This window comes from Aegilops tauschii, chromosome 6, assembly GCF_002575655.3.
Source record: "Aegilops tauschii subsp. strangulata cultivar AL8/78 chromosome 6, Aet v6.0, whole genome shotgun sequence".
Lineage (NCBI taxonomy): Eukaryota > Viridiplantae > Streptophyta > Magnoliopsida > Poales > Poaceae > Aegilops > Aegilops tauschii.
Genome location: NC_053040.3, coordinates 101,169,614 through 101,191,412, shown reverse-complemented (window position 1 = coordinate 101,191,412; position 21,799 = coordinate 101,169,614). Strand labels below are relative to the sequence as shown.

General features: G+C 44.6%; 3 protein-coding genes across 3 annotated transcripts; 2 read left to right on the top strand and 1 right to left on the bottom strand.

The window, feature by feature from the left end:
* Positions 1-8,851: 8,851 nt before the first annotated feature.
* LOC109775002 (uncharacterized) lies at positions 8,852-12,673 on the bottom strand. The gene is made up of 6 exons (XM_040397889.3): positions 12,359-12,673; positions 12,010-12,060; positions 11,819-11,904; positions 9,816-9,929; positions 9,537-9,621; positions 8,852-9,124 (listed from the first exon to the last, which is right to left on the bottom strand). The coding sequence occupies exons 1-6, from the start codon at positions 12,366-12,368 to the stop codon at positions 8,985-8,987; spliced, it is 486 nt and encodes a 161-aa protein (XP_040253823.1). The 5' UTR covers positions 12,369-12,673; the 3' UTR covers positions 8,852-8,984.
* A 2,531-nt stretch (positions 12,674-15,204) lies between these two features.
* LOC109775022 (uncharacterized) lies at positions 15,205-16,062 on the top strand. Its single transcript, XM_020333776.1, has one exon. The coding sequence runs from the start codon at positions 15,205-15,207 to the stop codon at positions 16,060-16,062; it is 858 nt and encodes a 285-aa protein (XP_020189365.1).
* A 1,341-nt stretch (positions 16,063-17,403) lies between these two features.
* Positions 17,404-20,239, top strand: LOC109775021 (disease resistance protein RGA5-like). Its single transcript, XM_073501783.1, has 4 exons — positions 17,404-17,669; positions 18,292-18,442; positions 18,533-19,300; positions 19,364-20,239. The coding sequence occupies exons 1-4, from the start codon at positions 17,404-17,406 to the stop codon at positions 20,237-20,239; spliced, it is 2,061 nt and encodes a 686-aa protein (XP_073357884.1).
* The last annotated feature ends 1,560 nt before the right edge of the window (positions 20,240-21,799 follow it).

Sequence of the window (21,799 nt, the reverse complement as noted above, 5' to 3'; positions counted from 1 at the left end):
GAAAAGAACCCGAAACGTTGCCCGGACGTGACGCAACGTTCGTTCGGTGTCAGGAATGGCTCACATGTTGCATGGGGGCCTACATTGGGTATCCTCACATGGTGCCAAAGTTTGGTGTCATTTCATGCAGGCCAGCACATAGCACATGTGCAATCACCATCATTCGGGTCTGCCATAGGGGGAGCCCGAAGGACGTTGTTTTTCTGGACTCAACCAAATGGCCCCAAATTTTTTTCACGCAATGGGATGACCATGGACATCATGCATGCCAATTCTCATTGATTTCCGACACTCGATGCATTTACTAGGATTTTGCCGGCGAAAAGAACCCGAAACGCTGCCCGGACGTGACGCAACGTTCGTTCGGTGTCAGGAATGGCTCACATGTTGCATGGGGGCCTACATTGGGTATCCTCACATGGTGCCAAAGTTTGGTGTCATTTCATGCAGGCCAGCACATAGCACATGTGCAATCACCATCATTCGGGTCTGCCGTAGGGGGAGCCCGAAGGACGTTGTTTTTCTGGACTCAACCAAATGGCCCCAAATTTTTTTCACGCAATGGGATGACCATGGACATCATGCATGCCAATTCTCATCGATTTCCGACACTCGATGCATTTACTAGGATTTTGCCGGCGAAAAGAACCCGAAACGCTGCCCGGACGTGACACAATGTTCGTTCGGTGTCAGGAATGGCTCAGATGTTGCATGGGGGCCTACATTGGGCATCCTCACATGGTGCCAAAGTTTGGTGTCATTTCATGCAGGCCAGCACATAGCACATGTGCAATCACCATCATTCGGGTCTGCCGTAGGGGGAGCCCGAAGGACGTTGTTTTTTGGACTCAACCAAATGGCCCCAAATTTTTTTCACGCAATGGGATGACCATGGACATCATGCATGCCAATTCTCATCGATTTTCGACACTCGATGCATTTACTAGGATTTTGCCGGCGAAAAGAACCCGAAACGTTGCCCGGACGTGACACAATGTCCGTTCGGTGTCAGGAATGGCTCAGATGTTGCATGGGGGCCTACATTGGGCATCCTCACATGATGCCAAACTTTGGTGTCATTTCATGCAGGCCAGCACATAGCACATGTGCAATCACCATCATTCGGGTCTGCCGTAGGGGGAGCCCGAAGGACGTTGTTTTTCTGGACTCAACCAAATGGCCCCAAATTTTTTTCACACAACGGGATGACCATGGACATCATGCATTCCAATTTTCATCGATTTCCGACACTCGATGCATTTACTAGGATTTTAAAAAACAATTCAAATGTAAAAAAGATAAGATCTATTAGAATGAAGAAGTGAAATAAAAGATAACATATTATCTTACATTTTGAAAATATTTCAAATATAAAGAAGAGAGCAAATATTAGAATGAAGAAGTGAAATAAAACAGAACATTTTATTTTACAAACTAAAAACATTTCAAATATAATAAAGATAAGAAATATTAGAATGAAGAATTGAAATAAAACACACCATTTTAGTTTATATTTCGTAAATATTATCAATATAAAAACGAGAACGAACAAATGAAATAAAACACAACAAAATTTGGCATATTTTTTTAATTTTAGTAAATACTGTTAGAAATAATATAGAAAAAAGAGATTTGATTTTAAATATTAGAAATATAAACAAGAAAATAAATTTTGGAGTTAAGAAGTGAAAAACAAAGAGAATATAAAACAGATCAGTGCGCGGGTAAGGCTGCCCTGGGCCAGCCCGCCCGAATTGGGCCCAAGGCAGAGCCGCGCAAGGCACAGCGCAGCGCACAGCCGTGGGGTGGTGGGAGTTTAGTCCCACCTCGCCAAGTGAGAGAGCGCCGCACCGGTTTATATACCCGGCTGCGACTCCCCTCCCAAGCTCCTATCATATGCAGGCAGTACATTGCCTAACTCTCGGCCCCTCTGCCCCGTGGGGCCTACTAGCAGCAGAGATATTCTGCACCACGGGCCTGCATCCTGGCCCATGAACGGCTGGGTTCCTAGTCGTATGCAGGCCGTGGTGTATGAATTCTCCTGCTCTGGTAGGTGGGCACTTTTTTTTGGCATATTGCCATGTGTTTTGATCTTCAAATCACACACTAAATTATACACATGCTCACTTGCATTCAATACACATTTTTTTGCATATATGACAAGTTAATGTTTTGACCTTCAAATCACCTAATAAATTTTACACATGCTCACTTACATGTAATACACATGGCTATTAATGGGATTTCAACAAAAATGAGGCCGTGGTGTATGAATTCTGCTCCCACATGCATGCCATGGTCATGGTAGGGTGTGCATAAAGTTTGGGATCATTTGGTGGGACCGGCAAGGAAAACCTCTTTCAAACTTGCCCTCCGGCAAACCCGAATGGTCCGGCTTGTACATGGTTCATGTGGAGGCATGCATGAGATGACCCCAACTTTTTCGGAGCATGTGGGCATGGCCAATGTGGTCCCCCAGGCAAGGTGTGCACGAATTCGGACACAATACACACGTTGCGTCATGTCGGGGCACTGTTCTAGGGTTTTATCGCTAACCTTGCAGGGTTAAGCTATGTATTTGAATCTAGAACCAAATTAACGCAACCTTAGAGTTGAAGAACTGGCTGATCCATATATCATTAATAATGCTCTATTTCCACTTCAAGCCAGCATAAACCTATATAACCAAAAGCCAGCATGGCCTGCAGTCTGCCTAACCCATCATCCTAGGCTTACAAAGTTCATGAGCACCGCAAAATAACAGCAACAACTGGCTTAAGTTAAGACCAAATGGCCCCTCCAGAATGCGATGATTTTTTCGACCACCTTCAAATCACGTCAGTTTTGGCACACATGATCTCTTGCACAAACAAAGCTAGTTTTCCAAGGTTTTACATTTTTTGAATTTTTTATTAATTTATAATGCCCACTAGACTGACTGGTCAAACCATCGATCTATACCTCAAGGGGGCATTGTAAAGTATTATTTTTCCAAATTTTCTTTCATAGCCATGTTTGGCACATATAGGTCACCATGTACAAGAAAATTTGGGTGATTTGGAGGTGGTGGAAAAAACACGTATGTTCAAAAACTAGCTTAAGTTAGACCAAATGGCCCCTCCGGAATGCGATGATTTTTTCGACCACCTCCAAATCACCTCAGTTTTGGCACACATGATCTCTTGCACAAACAAAGCTAGATTTCCAAGGTTTTATAAATTTTTTGAATTTTTTATTAATTTATAATGCCCTCTAGACTGATGGTCAAACCACCGGTCTATACCTCAAGGGGGCATTGTAAACTATTATTTTTCCAAAAAAAATTCATAGCCATGTTTGGCACATGTGGGTCACCATGTACAAGAAAATTTGGGTGATTTGGAGGTGGTGGAAAAAATCATGTATGTTCAAAAACTGGCTTAAGTTACCAAATGGCCCCTCCGGAATTCGATGATTTTTTCGACCACCTCCAAATCACCTCAGTTTTGGCACACATGATCTCTTGCACAAACAAAGCTAGTTTTCCAAGGTTTTAATTTTTTTATAATTTTTTATTAATTTATAATGCCCTCTAGGCTGACTGGTCAAAACATCGGTCTATACCTCAAGGGGGCATTGTAAAGTATTATTTTTCCAAATTTTCTTTCATAACCATGTTTGGCAAATGTGGGTCACCATGTACAAGAAGATTTGGGTGATTTGGAGGTGGTGGAAAAATCACGTATGTTCAAAACTGGCTTAAGTTAGACCAAATGGCCCCTCCGGAATGCGGTCATTTTCTCGACCAATTCAAATCACCTCAATTTTGGCACACATGATATCTTGCACAAACAAAGCTAGGTTTCCAAGGTTTTATATTTTTTTGAATTTTTTACTAATTTATAATGCCCTCTAGACTGGCTGGTCAAAACATCGGTCTATAACTCTGGGGGGGCATTGTAAAATATTCTTTTTCCAAAATTTCTTTGAAATTTCTAATGCCCTCTTATATTTGTTTATAATGCCCTCTTATATTTTCTTTGAAAGTTATAATGCCCTCTTATATTTTCTTTCTATTTTTTCAATTTTTTTAATTTATAATGCCCTCTTATATTTGTTTATTTTTTAATGCCCTCTTATTTTTCTGTATTTTTTTTATTTATAAAGTAAGGTTTTCAAGATGGCTAGGCTGGCCCATGCTTTTCCTTTTGTTTAATGCCTTCAGTTTATTTTTTTAATGCCCTCTTATATAACTTTATTAAAAATAAAGTAGATCTTATTTCAAATTCCTTTTTTTTGCACACATTATTTTTAACTAGTTTTACATTGCTCTTGTAAATTTACATTTAATTCCTTCACACTTTGATGATGGAATATTTGCTCTGTTATTGCAACATTGGTTCAAATGATGGAACATTTGATCTTTTTGCTTATTCAAATTACGCATTGATGGAATGTGTGAGGATGAACAATTATCAGTAACTTTACGAAACCCCTTGTAATATAATTCATGACAGCCAATTTGGAACATTGCCAGATTCAATATTTGGTATAATTGGCACATGTGTGCAGCATGTTGCACTTGCGCACAGCATAGACAAGTGTTGCAGCATGTCTGAAGCAACACTGAAGCGCCATTTGTGATCATTGCACCATCGAAACAACAAGTAAACATGAAGGAAGCATTCACCACCAATCAAGTTAAGGCCAGACATATATAGATAGCATTAGGTACCAGGCAGTTCACAACAGATCCAGTTAAGACACACAATACATTACATTACATTAATAGAGGTAGTTTTTAACCAGTTCAGACCCAAATGCAGCTTTCCAAAAGTAAAACATCATCAAATATACTGATGATGAGTACGGCTTCCAGCTTCTGATGATCAGCATGATGTAGGACTAGACGTTAGGGTTTCTCAGGACCTTCAGGAGGGCAGAATGCTCAGCCCTGATCTTGTACTCATCACTAGAGATCGATGTAGCCCGGCAATGTTCCATCAGATGCTCCAATAACCCATGCCTGGGCTTGAGCTTGCTGCAGAAGGGGCAGCGGTACTTTTCCGTCCTCCAGTTGTGGTACATACCAGGTCCTTGGGTCCTGATCTTCAACACCACCTTCTCTTCAAACGACTCGAAGTTCCCCTCGTCCACATCATCTCCAGATTCATACTGCACACATTAATGACTGACATTAATACATTATGCATTCAAATACTATAAACACACTAACTCAATGCACAAATAACATTTCAACTAGGCCTTACCTCATACGGCTCATCTTCATCAGAGTCATATGGGTAGAACCCAGTCTTGTCCCACTTCCTCTTGTTGCCCACAACCACAAGATCCTCCTCCTCCTGCTATATTGTCAAACAAGCACATCAATTACAATGAATTGAATTGCAGTTCAAAGAATGTCATTACACACAAAATTGTGAATGTGAACCACATTGGTATGTTGCAAGTGACCAAATGCTTTCCTTATAAATACAGAATCTAAGCAATCAATCAACAGACAAATGCTTTCCTTCATAAATGCTAATGAAAATCCAAGCTGGATTCTTGACATTCCCTGGATTAACCCAACACTTTTCTTTTGAAGGAATCCCCCCCCCCCCCCACACTACTTAATGGAAACATATAGTATATTTTGTTGCTAGGATCCTGCCTTGGAATGTTTACTTCATAGTTATACAATGCTAACATCCTAGCTGCATATTTTTGTAATTCATCATAAGTATTTGCAAAAGAGGAAAATCTCTGGCCAGGTTAATTTTATGAGGCTCGACAATAGGCCTGCCTACAACATTTGATTTATAAAATTTTGGGCAAGGACAATATTTCAAGGCCATCTTACTGTTTTTGAGGCCACCCTTCTGCAATTGTAAAGTGAGTTATCTCTTAGCCCTCTAAATATAAAATTACATCCATTGCTACTAATTACACAAGCCAACTACAATTTTTAATATGCACAAATTACTGTTTTTGGGATGCAGCAAAGCTCCTACACATATTAACATAATGCAGTAGTTAATTAGGTACAACTTCAACTATAAATGCATACATCTCCAACAAACATCTAAAATTTCATACTTACCTAAACAACAACAAATTATACTATAGATGAATCTTGTATCATCTAAATCAATTCATTGGCACATAAAAATTAATGCATTCCAAATCAAATATGTTTCCATCCAGTATCATTGAACCACAGATCAAATCAAATAATCATATATGTCTGCAGCATTGAACTACAGATCTAATAATCATATGACGTCTATCTGACCTTAAATTCCCCCTTAAATAAGGTATTAAACCTCATACTAATTAAAATCTAACAAGCAAAAATTCCACTACTAACCACTGAAAAAATCCCAAGGTGCTTTTATCTCTGAAGCAACGGCATTGGAGAGGATGTTCAATGCTGTAAATATCTCTGAAGCAACGGCAAAATTCCACTACTAACCCAAACTAAATAAGCTTAGACTGCCCCTCCCCTCTCCTTCAGAAGCCCCAATCCAACACAAACAAATCCAGCCCTTGAGAAGCTCTTTTTGATTAACATGACAACACCCATTACATGAGCACATCCTTCACTATATTTACAACCAAACTAATGCACCATCTAATCACCTCAGGTAGACATTTTCCAAAAACACAAGGACATGCACAACCCATCTCATAGCCTCTGCCTGACAGGCATCAATCAAGCATCAAAGAACTGCAACTATGACAACATGCATCAATCAAGCATCTAAGAATTGCAACTATGACAGTCATAATCCCTAGAACTGCAAAAATTCCACTACTAATCTAATAAGCATCTAAGAACTGCAAAAATTCCACTACTAATCTAATAAGCATCTGAAAAAAAAACCATCCCTCAATCCGGCTACTTCTAACCTAATCTAATAATCATATGAGGTCCACCATTCTTGCACGAATCAAATACTCGAAAACCCTAATGCAGAGAAAACCCTACATCCAACAAATCTAACCAAAAAACCTTCTGGCCACAAACCCTACAATCTAAAAACTACCACATTAAAGTGATAAGCAGATACCTTCTGCTCCGCCTGCTCCTCGCCAGAGCCGGCCTCCACCTTCTCCACCTCGTGCGCCTCGCCAGAGCCCGCCTCCACCTTCTGCGCCTCGCCACAGCCCGCCTCCACCTTCTGCGCCTCGCCGGAGATAGCCAGAGCGGGCGCATCTGGCTGGACTGCGCCACTGCAACCCGCCCCCGCCTTCTCCAGATCTGCAGCGGGGGGGGGGGGGCACCGCGCTGGACGCCGGCACGTCCCCTCACAAAGGTGCCCGCAGCGACCTGCCGCGCCTGCTCCACCAGATCTGCGCCCCAATCTGGGCGCTCGCCTCCTGCGTCCGCCATGGCGATGGAGAGGATGCGGTGAGGGCGACGAGGAGGTTGGAGAGGAGAGGGAGTGGGGAGTGGGGAGAGGGAGACAATGCGGCGGGGGGAAATGGTGGGCGATGCGGCCGGAGGTGGTTGCCGTCCACATTTATATGATGGGACGGTTTTGGAATCTACCTGTGACACGTGCTGCCCCACGCGCGGGCGGTTCCACGCACGCACGAAACGCCGCCATATACAAATACGCATACGGCCGGGCATACGATCTAACCGGGCCCGTACGGGCCTTCCAGGGCTCCTCGACGGCTGTACGCGGGGGCAACAAAGACGATCGTGCCCCTCGTTATGAACCGTTTTTGGTTCATCCTGACCGTCGATGTGTTTTTCCACCTCGCGTTCAGCCAGGGGGGAGCACCGGAGCAGAAACGGAACATCAAATATATTGATACCATAAAAGATATTGCAACCTATCCACAAACTGGTAACCGTGTCTAATGAATTCTGCTACAGCTATGTACATGCTTGCCACTGATCAAAACCACAAATTCGGAAGCATGAACTGGCCTGATGTAAGGACATTGAGGCGGCAACAAGGTGCATGCCGTCACCATGCATGTTCATCCTTCCGAAGATGTGCTCTGCTCCAGCGGCCATGTCTCACCATCTTGACAAGCCCTGCGGGTCACCTTATTGACCTTGCCAAACCCCACCATGCCACTGCTCTCGACGGACCTCTCCTCCGCCTCGACATCCAGCTTGGGTTGGCCCTGCTCTGCGTCCTCCCGCTCTCCAGCACATGGAAGAAGCATGCCCTGCGGTCGTCAATCCATACCATGGCAATATTCTGGATAGTTTATTTACACTGTGGCGCTTCTGGATAATTTATTTACTATTTTTACACAACATAGCACTAAACTATACGTATAGTAGACTATTAGATAGACATCTCTCCAGAGACGCCTGCCATCCGATTTTCTTGGGTGTTGCAATATTTGCTCAAGGATATATCAACATACTTGTAATCATGTGCAGGGTCATGAATAGAACAATAGAACACCAATATCTGATACTCTGCATTTGCAGAACATTCTGTTTCCAGATTATGGCTTGTCCTATGAGCCGGACCTCGAAAGCATAGCGCATAAAATTACTTAGTCATGTCACTTCACTGCTTCAAATTTTTATGACTCAACAACACAAATCAATTAGATGATCAAAGAGTCCTCATCAGCACAACACATAAACCAATCCATATAAATAAATAATCAGAATCCAAAACACTAAGAAGTTTGTTCTAGTAGAGCCAATGATGCGAGACCTATATTTTTTCAGCCAAAAGATAGCTCAACTAAGATTGTAGCTTTCAATAACCAATGGCTCTCCCCAATGAACATCAATGTCAGGTGACATATTGTTTATCCTCGTGATTGTTATCTCTAGTAACTATTGTTTTTAAAAGAAATTTTCATTTAAAAGGATGAAACCAAATGGAAGGAAACACAGAAAACAGGGAATATGTTTCCAAAGAGAGAGTAGCCAACTTCATTATCACTCAAGGAAAAACACTAAATGCATATTATTTTCCACTGGTAACAGGGTGCCTACTGTAGAAAGCGCCAATTGTAGGCTATGCACTTTCACTTCCACACACACACACACACAGGGAGGGAGGGAGAGAGAGAGTGAGAGATAGATGATCAGAAGAAAGAAAGATGGTGGCATCCCCCTTTTCCTCGAAAGACAACAATAAAACATCAAGCTGCATCACTGTAAGCATAAAAAAATCATACAATTAGTGATTAGAAAGAGAAAAGATAGTGCACTCTAAAGATTTCTGACCATAAGCAGAAGCAGGAAAGATACTTGCATCCCCATTTTCTTCGAAGGTGCCCGAGCTATACTAATATATGGTAGTACTATAAGAATGGTTTTTATACAATGACGAACATATGAACTCCTAATAAATAGCTAGCATATATCCAGACAAAAATCCAATGAAATATGTGAGTAGATGAAAGCAAATGCATTCACATCTATAATACCTAAATAGTTCATCCCCACTATCCCATTTCTCTTGACATGCAGCCTATCCACCTCATCATACATGTCCCACACATGCCACACCAGCACATGCAACCACCACCTCAGCAGGCAGCCAACTCAGCAAAAGAAAACCTACTTGCGTGCCATGGCATCTTTGTTTTCTGCTGTTGTGTTTTCCTTACCATCGCCTGCACGGTAGAGCAGAAGTCCTGGCCCATAAACTGGACATCAAGTAGTGCAACAATCATGTACATATTTGGTATTATCAATAAGCTCACATCAATAAACATAAATCACAATTATCATGAGGTAATAAAGACATAATAAGCCACAAATCCACGCCTAAGAGGCACATCCTAAAAGAGAAACATGCACGTGTAATACTATATTATAAGAACTGGTAAAAGAAAATTACCTGCCATGGAATCAGGAGCAAAAGAAGCAATGGTGATTCAAAGTGGAAGAGCACCAAACTGTAACCGCACCCCTGCATAGCACAGGAAAATAGACATAGAAATGCCAATGCTCTCTGCAAGCAGAGTAGAACACATATATTCAGAACAAAAACTACCACGTAGGTTCACTATGAATAAAATTTGCATGTACACATTCTCTGCAAAATAATGGAAAACGTAAAGGTCAGCGGCATGCATAGCACTACATAAGAACCAGAGCTAGAATTAACATGATTTCATCCATTATGTCTAAAACATTACATGTCAATGACTCGACACAAAACCTTCAAATAGCATCAATGAAAGGAGTGGAATGACATGATCGGAAGTTTGGTTCAGTCAAGTTCAGGACGAAATTCACTCTTCCTTCAAAAATTTATGCAAGGGGACTCTTGTAACAGAGTTTGAGTTCAATGGAACAAGAGCCATCTCATTACAACAAACTGGAACCACAACAAAAATAGTTTATGTTTTTGTTATTATAAATTGCTCACCTCTCTAGAAAACTCTGAGGGGGGATGTCAACAGCTAGGCATTTCACGCCATCGACTTCCATGTCATTAGAGTATAAATTAGTAGAAGGATCAAACCAAGATTTGCATACCCAGTAATTCGTCAAAAGCTCTCCACCGAAGCAAAAACTACCAATTTATGAAAAGCACTACCAAGCATCCGTGTGGTATTGTGCTATGGTGTACTGACCAGAGATGGTTCTGATTATTTATAATTAACAGGAAATAGATAGAAGATCACAAGCAACTTAAATTTATGCAACCGTGGTCAATATCCAAAATGAATATACGCAACAGAAAGGCGGGAGGGAGTGGCCACCGGAAGAAAGGCCATTCTATTGATGTACTTTCCATAAAAAATTCAATGGAAATTCCAACGTCGTATGTTATATATCAGAAATGTTAACCAAAGGGCACCTTTCTTCAGCAGAAGTTCTAACTGATCGATGATCAATAGTCATGGAAACCTCCTCTCCCAGTACATACAATTATTTTGAGAAACCCACAGATACAAATTACTCCCTCCGTTTCTAAATATAGGTCTTTTTAGAGATTTCAATACACACTACATACGGATGTATATAGACTTATTTTAGAGTGTAGATTCATCCATTTTGCTCCGTATATAGTCCATATTGAAATCTCTAAATGGACTTATATTTAGGAACAGAGGGATTAGAACATAATAGATAAACGACTAACATTGTAAAATGTTGAAACACATAACCGATTTTTACGGAACCTTGACATGATTCATAGAGTGTAAACTATACACCCTAGAGCCGACACCAACAAACATTAGTAACCTTATCAATGGCAACATCAGTTCAGAAGCAGTACTGTTCTGTGTTGTGCAGTTATGTGCTTCGTTTTTCTATATAACTAAATAACATACATGATGACAATCCTATCTATGGCCTGGGACTTGTTTTAGAGATCATGCCAGTGTACAGAAAGATACCAACATCCTATATAATCTATAAAATGGATGATCATGCATAAAGCAGATAAGCAAATCATTCCAGAACACCTCGTCTTTTTGAAAGAAGCAAACTGCAACCCATCCAGATATAGCCAACTTGAGATGTATATACGAATCAAACCTGTATGGGAAAACATAGTCCAAGCAGATTCCATTTTACTCTCTATCCAAAGTAAGGTGTCTCTCTTCAGCACACCATTTTGTTTTAAATCATGAAAAGGCCAAGCGGCTGAGTTACCCGCAAGCACACACACATAATTTGCTGCATCATCACATACCTCTAGCATCCAGTTTGAATAAAATGATGTGTTCATGAGAGAGAGAGAGAGAGAGAGCGAGAGAGAGAGAGAGAGAGAGAGAGCGAGAGAGAGAGAGAGAGAGAGAGAGAGAGAGAGCGAGCGAGAGAGAGAGAGCGAGCGAGAGAGAGCGAGAGAGCGAGAGAGAGAGAGAGCGAGAGAGAGAGGTGAACCTGGTCGGGTGGAGATGGCATTCTCGGCTGGAAGGCGCCGGGGTGAGGCGGCATGGCGCGGTCACAAGCAGGAGGCGACCTTTTATCTGTACAGGAAGATTGTGGAGTGAAATATTAATAGCTGCAAATGTAAATTATATAACTGAACTTACTATAATGGACACAGCACCGAGATCCCTGTGGTTACTTACAACAACATTCCACCATTTTCTTGCCATGGAATGAACCAAGTGTTCTGCATACTGCAATAGCCAATTAAATCTTCAGAATGGTTACAAATATAGTAATAAGTCATCCAATCATGAACCTTAGATCTCTTCAAATATGCAACGCAGGTATAACTGTATAAGTCAACATCAGAAAAAGGTTAGAGACTAACAGCAGCATCAGAATCACTGGTTAATCCAGGGATGACAACTAAAAGGGGTGTCCAAGAATCTTTTGAAATGATCCTATCTACAGCTGCCAAGCTAAAAATGCCACACACCACCATATCTGATATATAGATTAGAAAAGAAAGGGGATGAAGATCTGCCGTACCTGGGAACATGTAGAGGCAGGGAGCTTGAGTTCCTACCTGGTGCGTGACTGGTGGCGAATGGATGGGGCACCAGAGGCGGACGGCGGCCAGAAACAACGGGCCGCCGGAGCGGCGGTCCTCGAGTTGGCGCGCGGTCCGGCACTCCTCCTGCCGATGGCGACAACTCCAGGAGGAGCAGATGCGCGAGCAGCAGTCGCGGCTCCTCCGAATATGGTGACGCGATGGAGAAGTGTGGCAGGGGGGCGGATCGACCTCGTCCGGGTGGAGCTCGTCCTTGACTTCATCGGGACGAGAGCTGACGGGGCCGTCCGCGTCCGCCTTCTAACTCTTGTCGCCGCCTTGCCATCAGGACCGTGGGGAAGAGCAGCGCCACACCCGGGCGCCGGCGGTGGCGGCGGCTGCGGGGAGGGCGGTGGTGGTGCTGGCGGCGGCAGACGAGGGAAAGGGAGAGGGAGAGGAATCGGGATGGGGACTGGGGGCTGCGCCGCTGGCCAATCTCTTTCTCTCTTTCTTCTCGACGAAGGAAACCTTTTTGTCTCGTACCATTGCCGACGTGGACATCGTGAGCGCTCGCCCTTGATGCGCAGCTGAATGGTTTTAATTCTCGATGCAGGATGTGCTATGCATGCGGTTGCGCGCGACCAACTGCGTTCCTTTTGATTTCTTTGCCGGTGACGCTGGAACCTGCGTGCTGTTTATGGATTCGGGCGCCTGAGATGAGATCTCTGAAGAATGCAACACGGAGAAAAGCTGCGCCAAGAATATCTACGCGTGCAAAGGTGCCCAGATTCTACGGTCCAGATTGGACCAAATGAACTGTCGAGTGAGGTGTCAGCTCGTATGGCTGTGACAGTCACATCACCTTTGTTGGAGTAACCAAAGAACCGGCTAGCTATCTCTATATCCCTGAATTTAACCGGTGGAGGCACAGTAGATGCGACAACATCAGGGACAATTGCTTCTAGCCTATCACAAGTTCGATGGCTTGTACCGTTCGAAGAACCCAAAGTACATACATCCTCTTTTGCATTGTAAGAACAACTTTAATGGGGCGACCCATTTCGTCCGTCCGCGTCCGTTTGGGTTAGCGCGGACAAAAGTGGCGGCCCAACGTGCCGACCCAAACTCAAATCGTGTCCGCCGGCGTCCGTGCCGACCCATTTCCTTCCCAAAATTGCGTCTGGAATGCATCGGCGCGGACGCGCCGCGCGTCTCCTCGCCGTCCGCCGCGTCCCCACCTGGCGGCCGTCCAACTACGACGGTCAACATTATTTATGACGACCGCCCACCTTGGGTCCACGCGTCAGCGACGGCGGTCGTCCTTTTTTAAGCCGGGCGTGCGGCAGGGCCGTCCTCATCCACTGCCACTCGCCCCCCGTCCCCATCTGGCCACCCCTACACCCACGCCGGCGACAACCCTAGCCACCGCCAGCATGGGCTTCTTCTCCGGCATCGGCAGCAGCCGCAAGGGCAAGGCCCCCACCCGCCATTCCCCCTCCCTCCCCGCCCTTCCCGCGCCGCCGCGCGCTCCCCGGCAGAGGCAGCGCATCAGTGTGCCGGTGCACCGGGCCGGGTGGCACTGGCACCACCGCGTGCCTCTGCCATACCCCGACGCGACACTGCCGCATGACTGGCATTTGGATCCGGAGAGGATCCCAGTGCCGGCGGCGCCGCGGACGGCGAGGGCCCATGCGGAGGAGGTGCGGCGCCGGCGGGCGTTGCTGACGCCGGAGCAGCGCGCCGAACCGCACTACGCCAGCGACTCGCCCAACTGGGCTCGATGGTTCGCCTTCGAGCACGAGGAGGCGAGGCGACGCGGCGTCGACCGCAGCCTGCCGCCGCCTGCGCTCATCGTCCGCGACGAGGACCAGGAGGCCGAGGCCGCCTACCAGGCGGCCATTAAGGAGAGCGAGGAGGAGGAGCGGTGGAGGGAGGCAGATGAGGCGGCTTTCAAGGCTGCCACGGCGGAGGCCATGGCCCTCTCCGCGGCGGGCGACTGCGTCGTGCCGCCGGTGACCCCGCCGTCCCCGCCCAAAGCCGAGCCAGAGGAGCTGGCCTACCTCGAGCGCTACTCCTGGACCGGAGTAGTGCGCGAGTGGGTCAGTGCTCCGCCGATCTGGCTCGGGGCGACGAAGAAGCAGGAGGCGGCCTACCTCAACCACTGGCGCCGCGTTCGGCTGGCCGAGGAGTGCCGGGAGGGCGAGCGCCTGCAGATGCTCGAGTGCGAGGCCGAAGAGGAGGCGCGCCAGGCCCAGGCAGCGGCGGCGCAGCCCGACATCGCCACCCTCTGGAACACGGCGTTCCCCTGGACGGGCCCTGCGCCAATGCTGATCGACCTCACCGGCCCCGACGCAGACGCCGCCGCCGACGGGGACGCCTAGGGCAGCGCGTCGTCTAGTTTTTAGTGTTTTATGTTAATTAATGTAATATGGACTTTCGCCAGCATTCATGGCCGGCTTTTATGTTTAATTAAATGCATGTATTTATTTTTAAAATGCTTGCATGACTTTTTTTTGACGCGCCGACAAAATGGGTCGGACCAGTGTTGGGCGCTCGCGCCGACCCAAACACAGCGCCGGATGTTTGTGTCCGCCGGGCCGACCCAAACGGACAAAAAGCGGACAAAAGCGTCGTCCGTTTGGGTCAGCCCATTGGAGTTGATCTAAGTATCTCAAAGTGATTCACTTCGAAGTTTCGGGGGAATTATGCCACAATGAACAATGAAATCGATCTGACAGACCTCGAGAGATTTGGTCGGGCGCTCCGACTGCGCTGGCCTTGGCTTATGTGGACTGATCCTGGCCGCCAATGGGTGGGCTCTGTGGTGCCCTGCGATGAGACGGATATGGCGCTCTTCAGGGCTTCTACCACCATCTCCTTGGGCAATGGGAGAAAATCCTTATTCTGGCACGACGACTGGACAGGGCGGGCCCCCCTGTCCCGGGCCTTCCCGGAGCTGTACAAAATTGCCACCAGGAAGAGGAGAACTGTGATGAAGGAGCTCCAGGAGGAGAACTGGATCAGATCGGTGGCCCGTCTTTCATCGCCTACCCATCTGCAGGAGTTCATTGCCCTTGCATCAGCTATCTCTCAGGTTGAGTTGAACCCGGACCAGGAGGACTCCATCGCTTGGCGGTGGACCCCAAATTGCATATACTCTGCTGCTTCGGCCTACGCGGCCCAGTTCTCTGCATCCTATCCCAGGTTCTCCCCAGCCAAGATTTGGGAGGCACACGCTGAGCCAAAATGCAAGTTCTTCGCCTGGCTTGTGCTCCACGGAAAAATCCTCACGGCTGACATGCTAGTCGTTCGTGGCTGGCCGCACGACCCTCGCTGCCCCCTTTGCCTTGGGGCACCGGAGACGGCCACTCATCTCTACAAGGACTACCCGTTTGCCGCCGCAGTTTGGTCTCATGTCCAGGTGTGGACGGGAGAGGATTCTGGGGCCACGCCCATGTTGCCCCCTTCGATGGGGATTTCGGACTGGTGGGATTCGTTCACCACCAATTTGCCCAAGGACGACGGAAGAAGGCGGAGCGGCCGCTTCCTTTACACCATCTGGAACATCTGGAAGGAACGAAACCGACACATCTTCAATGGAACTCGCCTCACGCACCTAGAGGTAGCAGCTATTGCCTTCGACGACATCAAGCAAAGGACTTTGGCCTTTGGCCGAGCACATGTGGCAGCCGGTATTGGTTGATTAGTTCCTAGGGGTTTTTGTCCGGTTTCTTTCACAAAACCGGAACACTCTTGTACATAAACTTTATTCTCCTTATATGAAAAGACAGTGCTCCTGCCGGTTCCTCAAAAAAAAAATCGATCTGACAGCTATTAGCCAAGTGTTCCAATTGAGATATTTAATGGTTTCAGCTGACCAATACGTGAATCTCCCTACTGAAATGCAAGGCTTTTGCATTTGGACACACTAGGAATAGATACGGTGTATTCAAATATGAGTAACGCTACATCTACTTACTTAAAGATTTTACGTACAAACTAATGTGAAGGATTGTGATTGGTAATAGGGGGATAAGGGGGCCAAGCTCACTTAAAATCAGGGGGGGGGGGGGGGGGGGGGGAGAGAGAAAGAATTAGTTTGAAAGGTTAAGTAAACATTTGTAAGTCTTTGTAGATGTAGCATTATTGTTTAAATATTCAAGTGCAAGTTCCAAAACAGAAATATCAAAGACAAGCAAGTTGCAAGAAAAACTACCTCCTATATACGGTGGTTTGTCTAATCTCTCCAGCCGCCCAGCTAATACAGCACATTAGTTATGTTGCTCTCCATTGCAGCCCAGGCCTCAGAGCTGGTTCAAAAGCTCAAAATAAGTGACCCATAAACGTTACGATCACACCAAACATACATTAAAATATGGGAGATTGTAATTACTAAGCAAGTACTCCCTCCATTCCTAAATATAAGACCTTTTAGAGATTTCAATATGAACTACATATGAAGCTAGCAAAATGAGTGAATCTACACTCTAAAATATGTTTATATACATCCATATATAGTCTGTATTGAAATCGCTAAAAAAGCTTATATAGAATGTATAAAAGTACAAGTCCAGCCAAATTACTTAAAACTGTTTAAAAAACAATGACAGTGATCGTCCATCAACTAGTTGAAGCGAACGATGATATCACACATGCATTGTGTCCTTTAGTGGGAGAAGAATCTCCAGGATGAGCTTTTGATTTATGCTCATAATATGTTATACAACTACGTGCAGCCCTCGTCCACCTCTCGAGCTCCGCCTCGCCTGTTGGTCTTTGCCACCGTGCCACTGTCTTCTCTAACAAGAGGAAATAGACAAGTTGTCACCTGCTTCATTGATAAAAGGCACCGCCTTGCTTCGGATCTCCGTCACATACGCTCAATTGTAGGAACTCGGATCGAGATGTCTGCACCAATTGTCAGTGCCACCATAGGAGTGATGAACCCCCTCATCACCAAGCTCGCCACACTGATGGGCGACGAGTACACTAAGCTCACAGGGGTGAGGAGACAAGCCTCATTCCTCAAGGATGAGCTAAGCACATGAAAGCCCTACTTGAGAAGCTTGAGCTCATGGACGAGCTTGACCCCTTGGCTAAGAACTGGAGAGATCATGTCAGGGAGATGTCCTATGACATGGAGAATTGCATAGATGACTTCATGCGCGACCTTGAAGGCACTGATGCCAAAAAGGGATTTATCAAGAAGACCGCTAAACGTCTCAAGATGTTGCGGAAGCGTCATCGCATTGCTCAACGAATGGAAGAGGTCAAGGTTCTTGCTCTAGAGGCAAATGAACGTCGCATGCGGTACAAGACTATTTTACTTTCAATATAGGAACTCCTAGCCCTCAAGATCATTCATATGAAATCAATACATAATTATTTTTGTTGTTCTGATACAAAGGTACAAGATTGATGATTGCATCCATTCTACTTCTCGCATCGTTCTAGATGGACGCACGAAAGAGATAAATTTTGGAAGATTAATTATCTTAATTTTCCATTGATTATGTAACTAAAGCTGAATTAGCATAGGCACAAACTAAAATTGATTCAGGTTATAGATAGATTGCTGGCAAATAGTAGTTGGATCCAAAAAAGTGTATTACTTACATAGGTACATAAACGTACGGGCTCATGTCACTATCTTCTATGTTATATAATAGAAGGTTGTGGTATTTTTGATTTTGAGCATTGAAAGATAAGTTAAATTTCTTTACAGAGTTATAACACATTGTACACGAATTGATTTGGTTTAGGGTTGAATGTTATGTGGACATGCTAATTAATGTAAGGAATATCATCTTTTTGCTTGCACCTTTTTTACTTTATTATTGTTATGTGTCGTTATCATGTTTGTGTGCTTTCATCTGCAATCATGTAATCATATCATAATTTGACATATCTAATATGAACAAATAATTAACAGGTACCTAGTTGTCATTGATGACTTGTGGGATCAATCAGCATGGAATATTATGAGTTGTATCTTTCCAGAAGTTACTAATGCAAGCAAAGTAATAGTAACTACACGAGTCGATGATGTGGCTATTTGGGCATGCCACGGTGACCGTGAATGTGTTTACAGAATGAGACCCCTCAAAGAACAAGACTCAAGAAAGTTGTTCTTTAAGAGAGTATTTGGGTCCGAATATGACTGTCCACCCCAGCTTAAAGCAGTTTCAGCTGAAATTTTAAAGAAGTGTGGAGGATTGCCACTTGCAATCATCACTATAGCCAGCCTATTAGCTAGTCGCCAAGCAAGATCAAGGGATGAGTGGGAGAGCATAAGAAATTCTCTCGGTGCCAAGTTTGCCACAACTCCGACATTGAAAGAGATGAGGATTATATTAAACCTTAGTTACATGCATCTTCCTCTACATCTCCGTCCATGTCTGCTATACCTTGGCATGTATCTAGAAGACCATGAGATTCTGATGCGTGATCTGGTTCTACAATGGGTAGCTGAAGGCTTTGTAAGTAATACTCATGGATCAAATATGGTGGATGTTGCGAAGATTTATTTTAATGAGCTTATCAATAGAAGCATGGTTCAACCTGAAAAGAGCATGGGCGATGAGGCGGTGGTGTCTTGCAAAGTGCATGATATGATGCTTGATTTGATCGTCAGCAAGTGTGCAGAAGAAAATTTTAGCAGTGTGGCACATAATTGGGAAGATGTTGCAAGAATGCATGGCTTCGAGCACAAGGTTCGTAGATTGTCCTTGAATCCAAGATCTAATGATGTATCACCAAGGGTCATTCATACTAGCATGTCACATGTTCGCTCATTTTCACAGTTTGGGGAGTCCAAGTTTGCACCTCCACTGTCGCTATTTAAGTACCTTCGGGTTCTGGTGTATGAATTCTCATACAAAAAGGGTACAACACTTGACCTCACACCTATTGGTCAATTGTTTCAACTAAGGTATTTGAAAGTTGTTGCATTCCAATGCATCGTACATCTCTCTACCGAAATTCGAGAGCTTGTTCATTTGGAGACACTGCAAATAGCTAGCCGATCTGCGCAAAACTTCCCGTCAGATATAGTTTTGTTGCCACGATTGTCTCAACTAACACTTCCAAAGGGTATAGGGTTGCCTCAAGGGATCAAAAGCATTAAATCATTGCGTGATCTAAACTGCTTTGATATTGGTAAGAGCTCACTAGAGGATATTGATGGCCTTGGCAAGCTGACCAATCTGAGGGTCTTGGTGTTCCTCGGCAAAATGATGGTGGAGGTAGTTGATGCTTTGGTATCCTCAATTGGAAAGCTTTGTGACCTCAAATTACTTATTGTCCACGGGGAGCCTTCTAAGCATTATTGCGACCTGATATACTCATTGTCCAACCCTCCTCTCCATATCGAGAAAATTTATCTACGAGGGTGGTTGTTGAAGAGAATTCCCAATTGGATTGGCGACCTCCATTGCCTTGGTAGCCTGTCATTGTCAGTTGAGCATTTGTCGACTGAAGAGGTTAATGTCGTTGGAAAGTTGCCCTCCCTCGTCGAACTATGTCTCTGGGTGACACATATCACTGAAGATAGTGGTGCTGCCATTGCCTGCACAGGATTATTCCCAATCCTAGAGGACCTTAGACTCTTCTCTGAAGATGGTGATGATGCTACAATATGCATGGAGTTCAAGGCAGGGGTGATGCCCAACCTACGGCTGCTTGGCCTAGAAATATGTGACAGGTGGAGTGGTGCTACACCACTAGGCATGGAACACTTGCTCGCACTCGAGCACATCCGTATAGGTGGGAGATCCTCCATCCACAAGCGACGTGATGTCTTGACTGCCTTCCGGACTGCTGCGGATGTGCACCAAAAAGCCCTTCCATTACTATGTTCACTTGATCGGCATTCTCTATAAATAATCCCTTGTTTTTTTTCTTTTTATTCAATATTGTTCCATCTATTTACCGTGCAGGGACTCTGTTTGTCAGTTAGTTACGCAGCATACATTGTACTTAATTTACCACACAGAGTTTTGAGATATTTGGTCATGTCGGAATCTTGACCACCTACATATTCTTCCTGGATGATCTGAATAGACATGTACTACAGCTTGTTGTGTATGCAGATGCCCACTTGGTTGTCCACTTTCAGTGTTCCTTTGAAAAATAGAACTAGAGTGTATGCAAACGCTGGACATTGGTAGAGTTGTTAATGTTTGCAACTAAACAAAGAGATGTGTTCATATTTGCAACTAAACAAAGCTGATGAATGCGGCTGGTAGAGAAAATTGATGAATCATCTGCATCCTACTTGATTTGGTTATCCTCTGCACTATATCTATGTGAAGCACTGTAGCTCACAAGCTATATGTAACCATCAGGTTAAAGATAACATGTGAAATATGGCTAACTTGCTATCTAGGTGTAATTCTGAAATCATAACCAATTCCAAATGTTTTAATAGCAACACTCTGAAGAGAGATAAACAAGTGAGTTTGACTGGTTTATTTACAGAAGCGGTTATGATAGATTCACCATGCTTGAACCCAAAGTATTGACATCGGGAGTACAACGACTTCGTTCAAATCACTCAAATTGTAAGAGGGAAGCTTATGTGGCTATATCAACACTCTGAAGAGAGATAGAAGAGTTGGTTTTCGCTCTTGCTTTACAAAGAGGAAAGCTTACATAAGATCGATGCATCATTCTAAACTCTAAAGCATGACATCTGGAGCACAACAACTTTGTCCAAATCATTCAGATAGTAGAGCTAAATGCATTCATTGCTAAAAATTACAAGCATGAAAAACCAGGATAGAAGCTACACACTACACAGTACAAGATTCAACAAGAAGACATAAAAAAATACTCCTTGGGTCATATGGTAACAACACTGGCCCCTCTGTTCAGACATTATCTAGATAAGAGTTTTCTTCTTCTACTTTATTCCCTCTGTCCCAAAATAATTGTCTCAATCTTAATACAACTTTGTACTAAATGTACAAGTTAAGACACTTATTTTGGGACGAATGAAATATTATATTTGTACTCTGATTCTTCTCCTTCTAACTACTGAAACAAGCAAAGGTTGTGAATCTTAATGTTTTGAAATTAACGCCCTCTTCGGCAGCTCCGCGTCGGAGCGAAGCGGGCCGCAGCCTACTTTCTCGGAGTGGCCGGAGGGTCGCTCCGTGCGCTTCACGGAGTTGGATGAATGCCGAACAGGGCTTTAATCGTGGAGCATTTCGTTCCTTCGGTCCACAAATCTTGGATACTCTAACTCGGTTAGAGGTTAGCGTTAGATTCTAACCCTCAACCAACTCTAACCAAGGTGGTATTTGGAGAGGGTTAGATTGCCAATAAATAAACTTTCTCAATCATTTGGCTCCTTTAGAGCCGGATTTGGTGTGGCCGGCTCTTTTGTGGCCTTCTCCTGCTCACAAATGACATAAAAAAATTCATCTTTAGAAATCAAG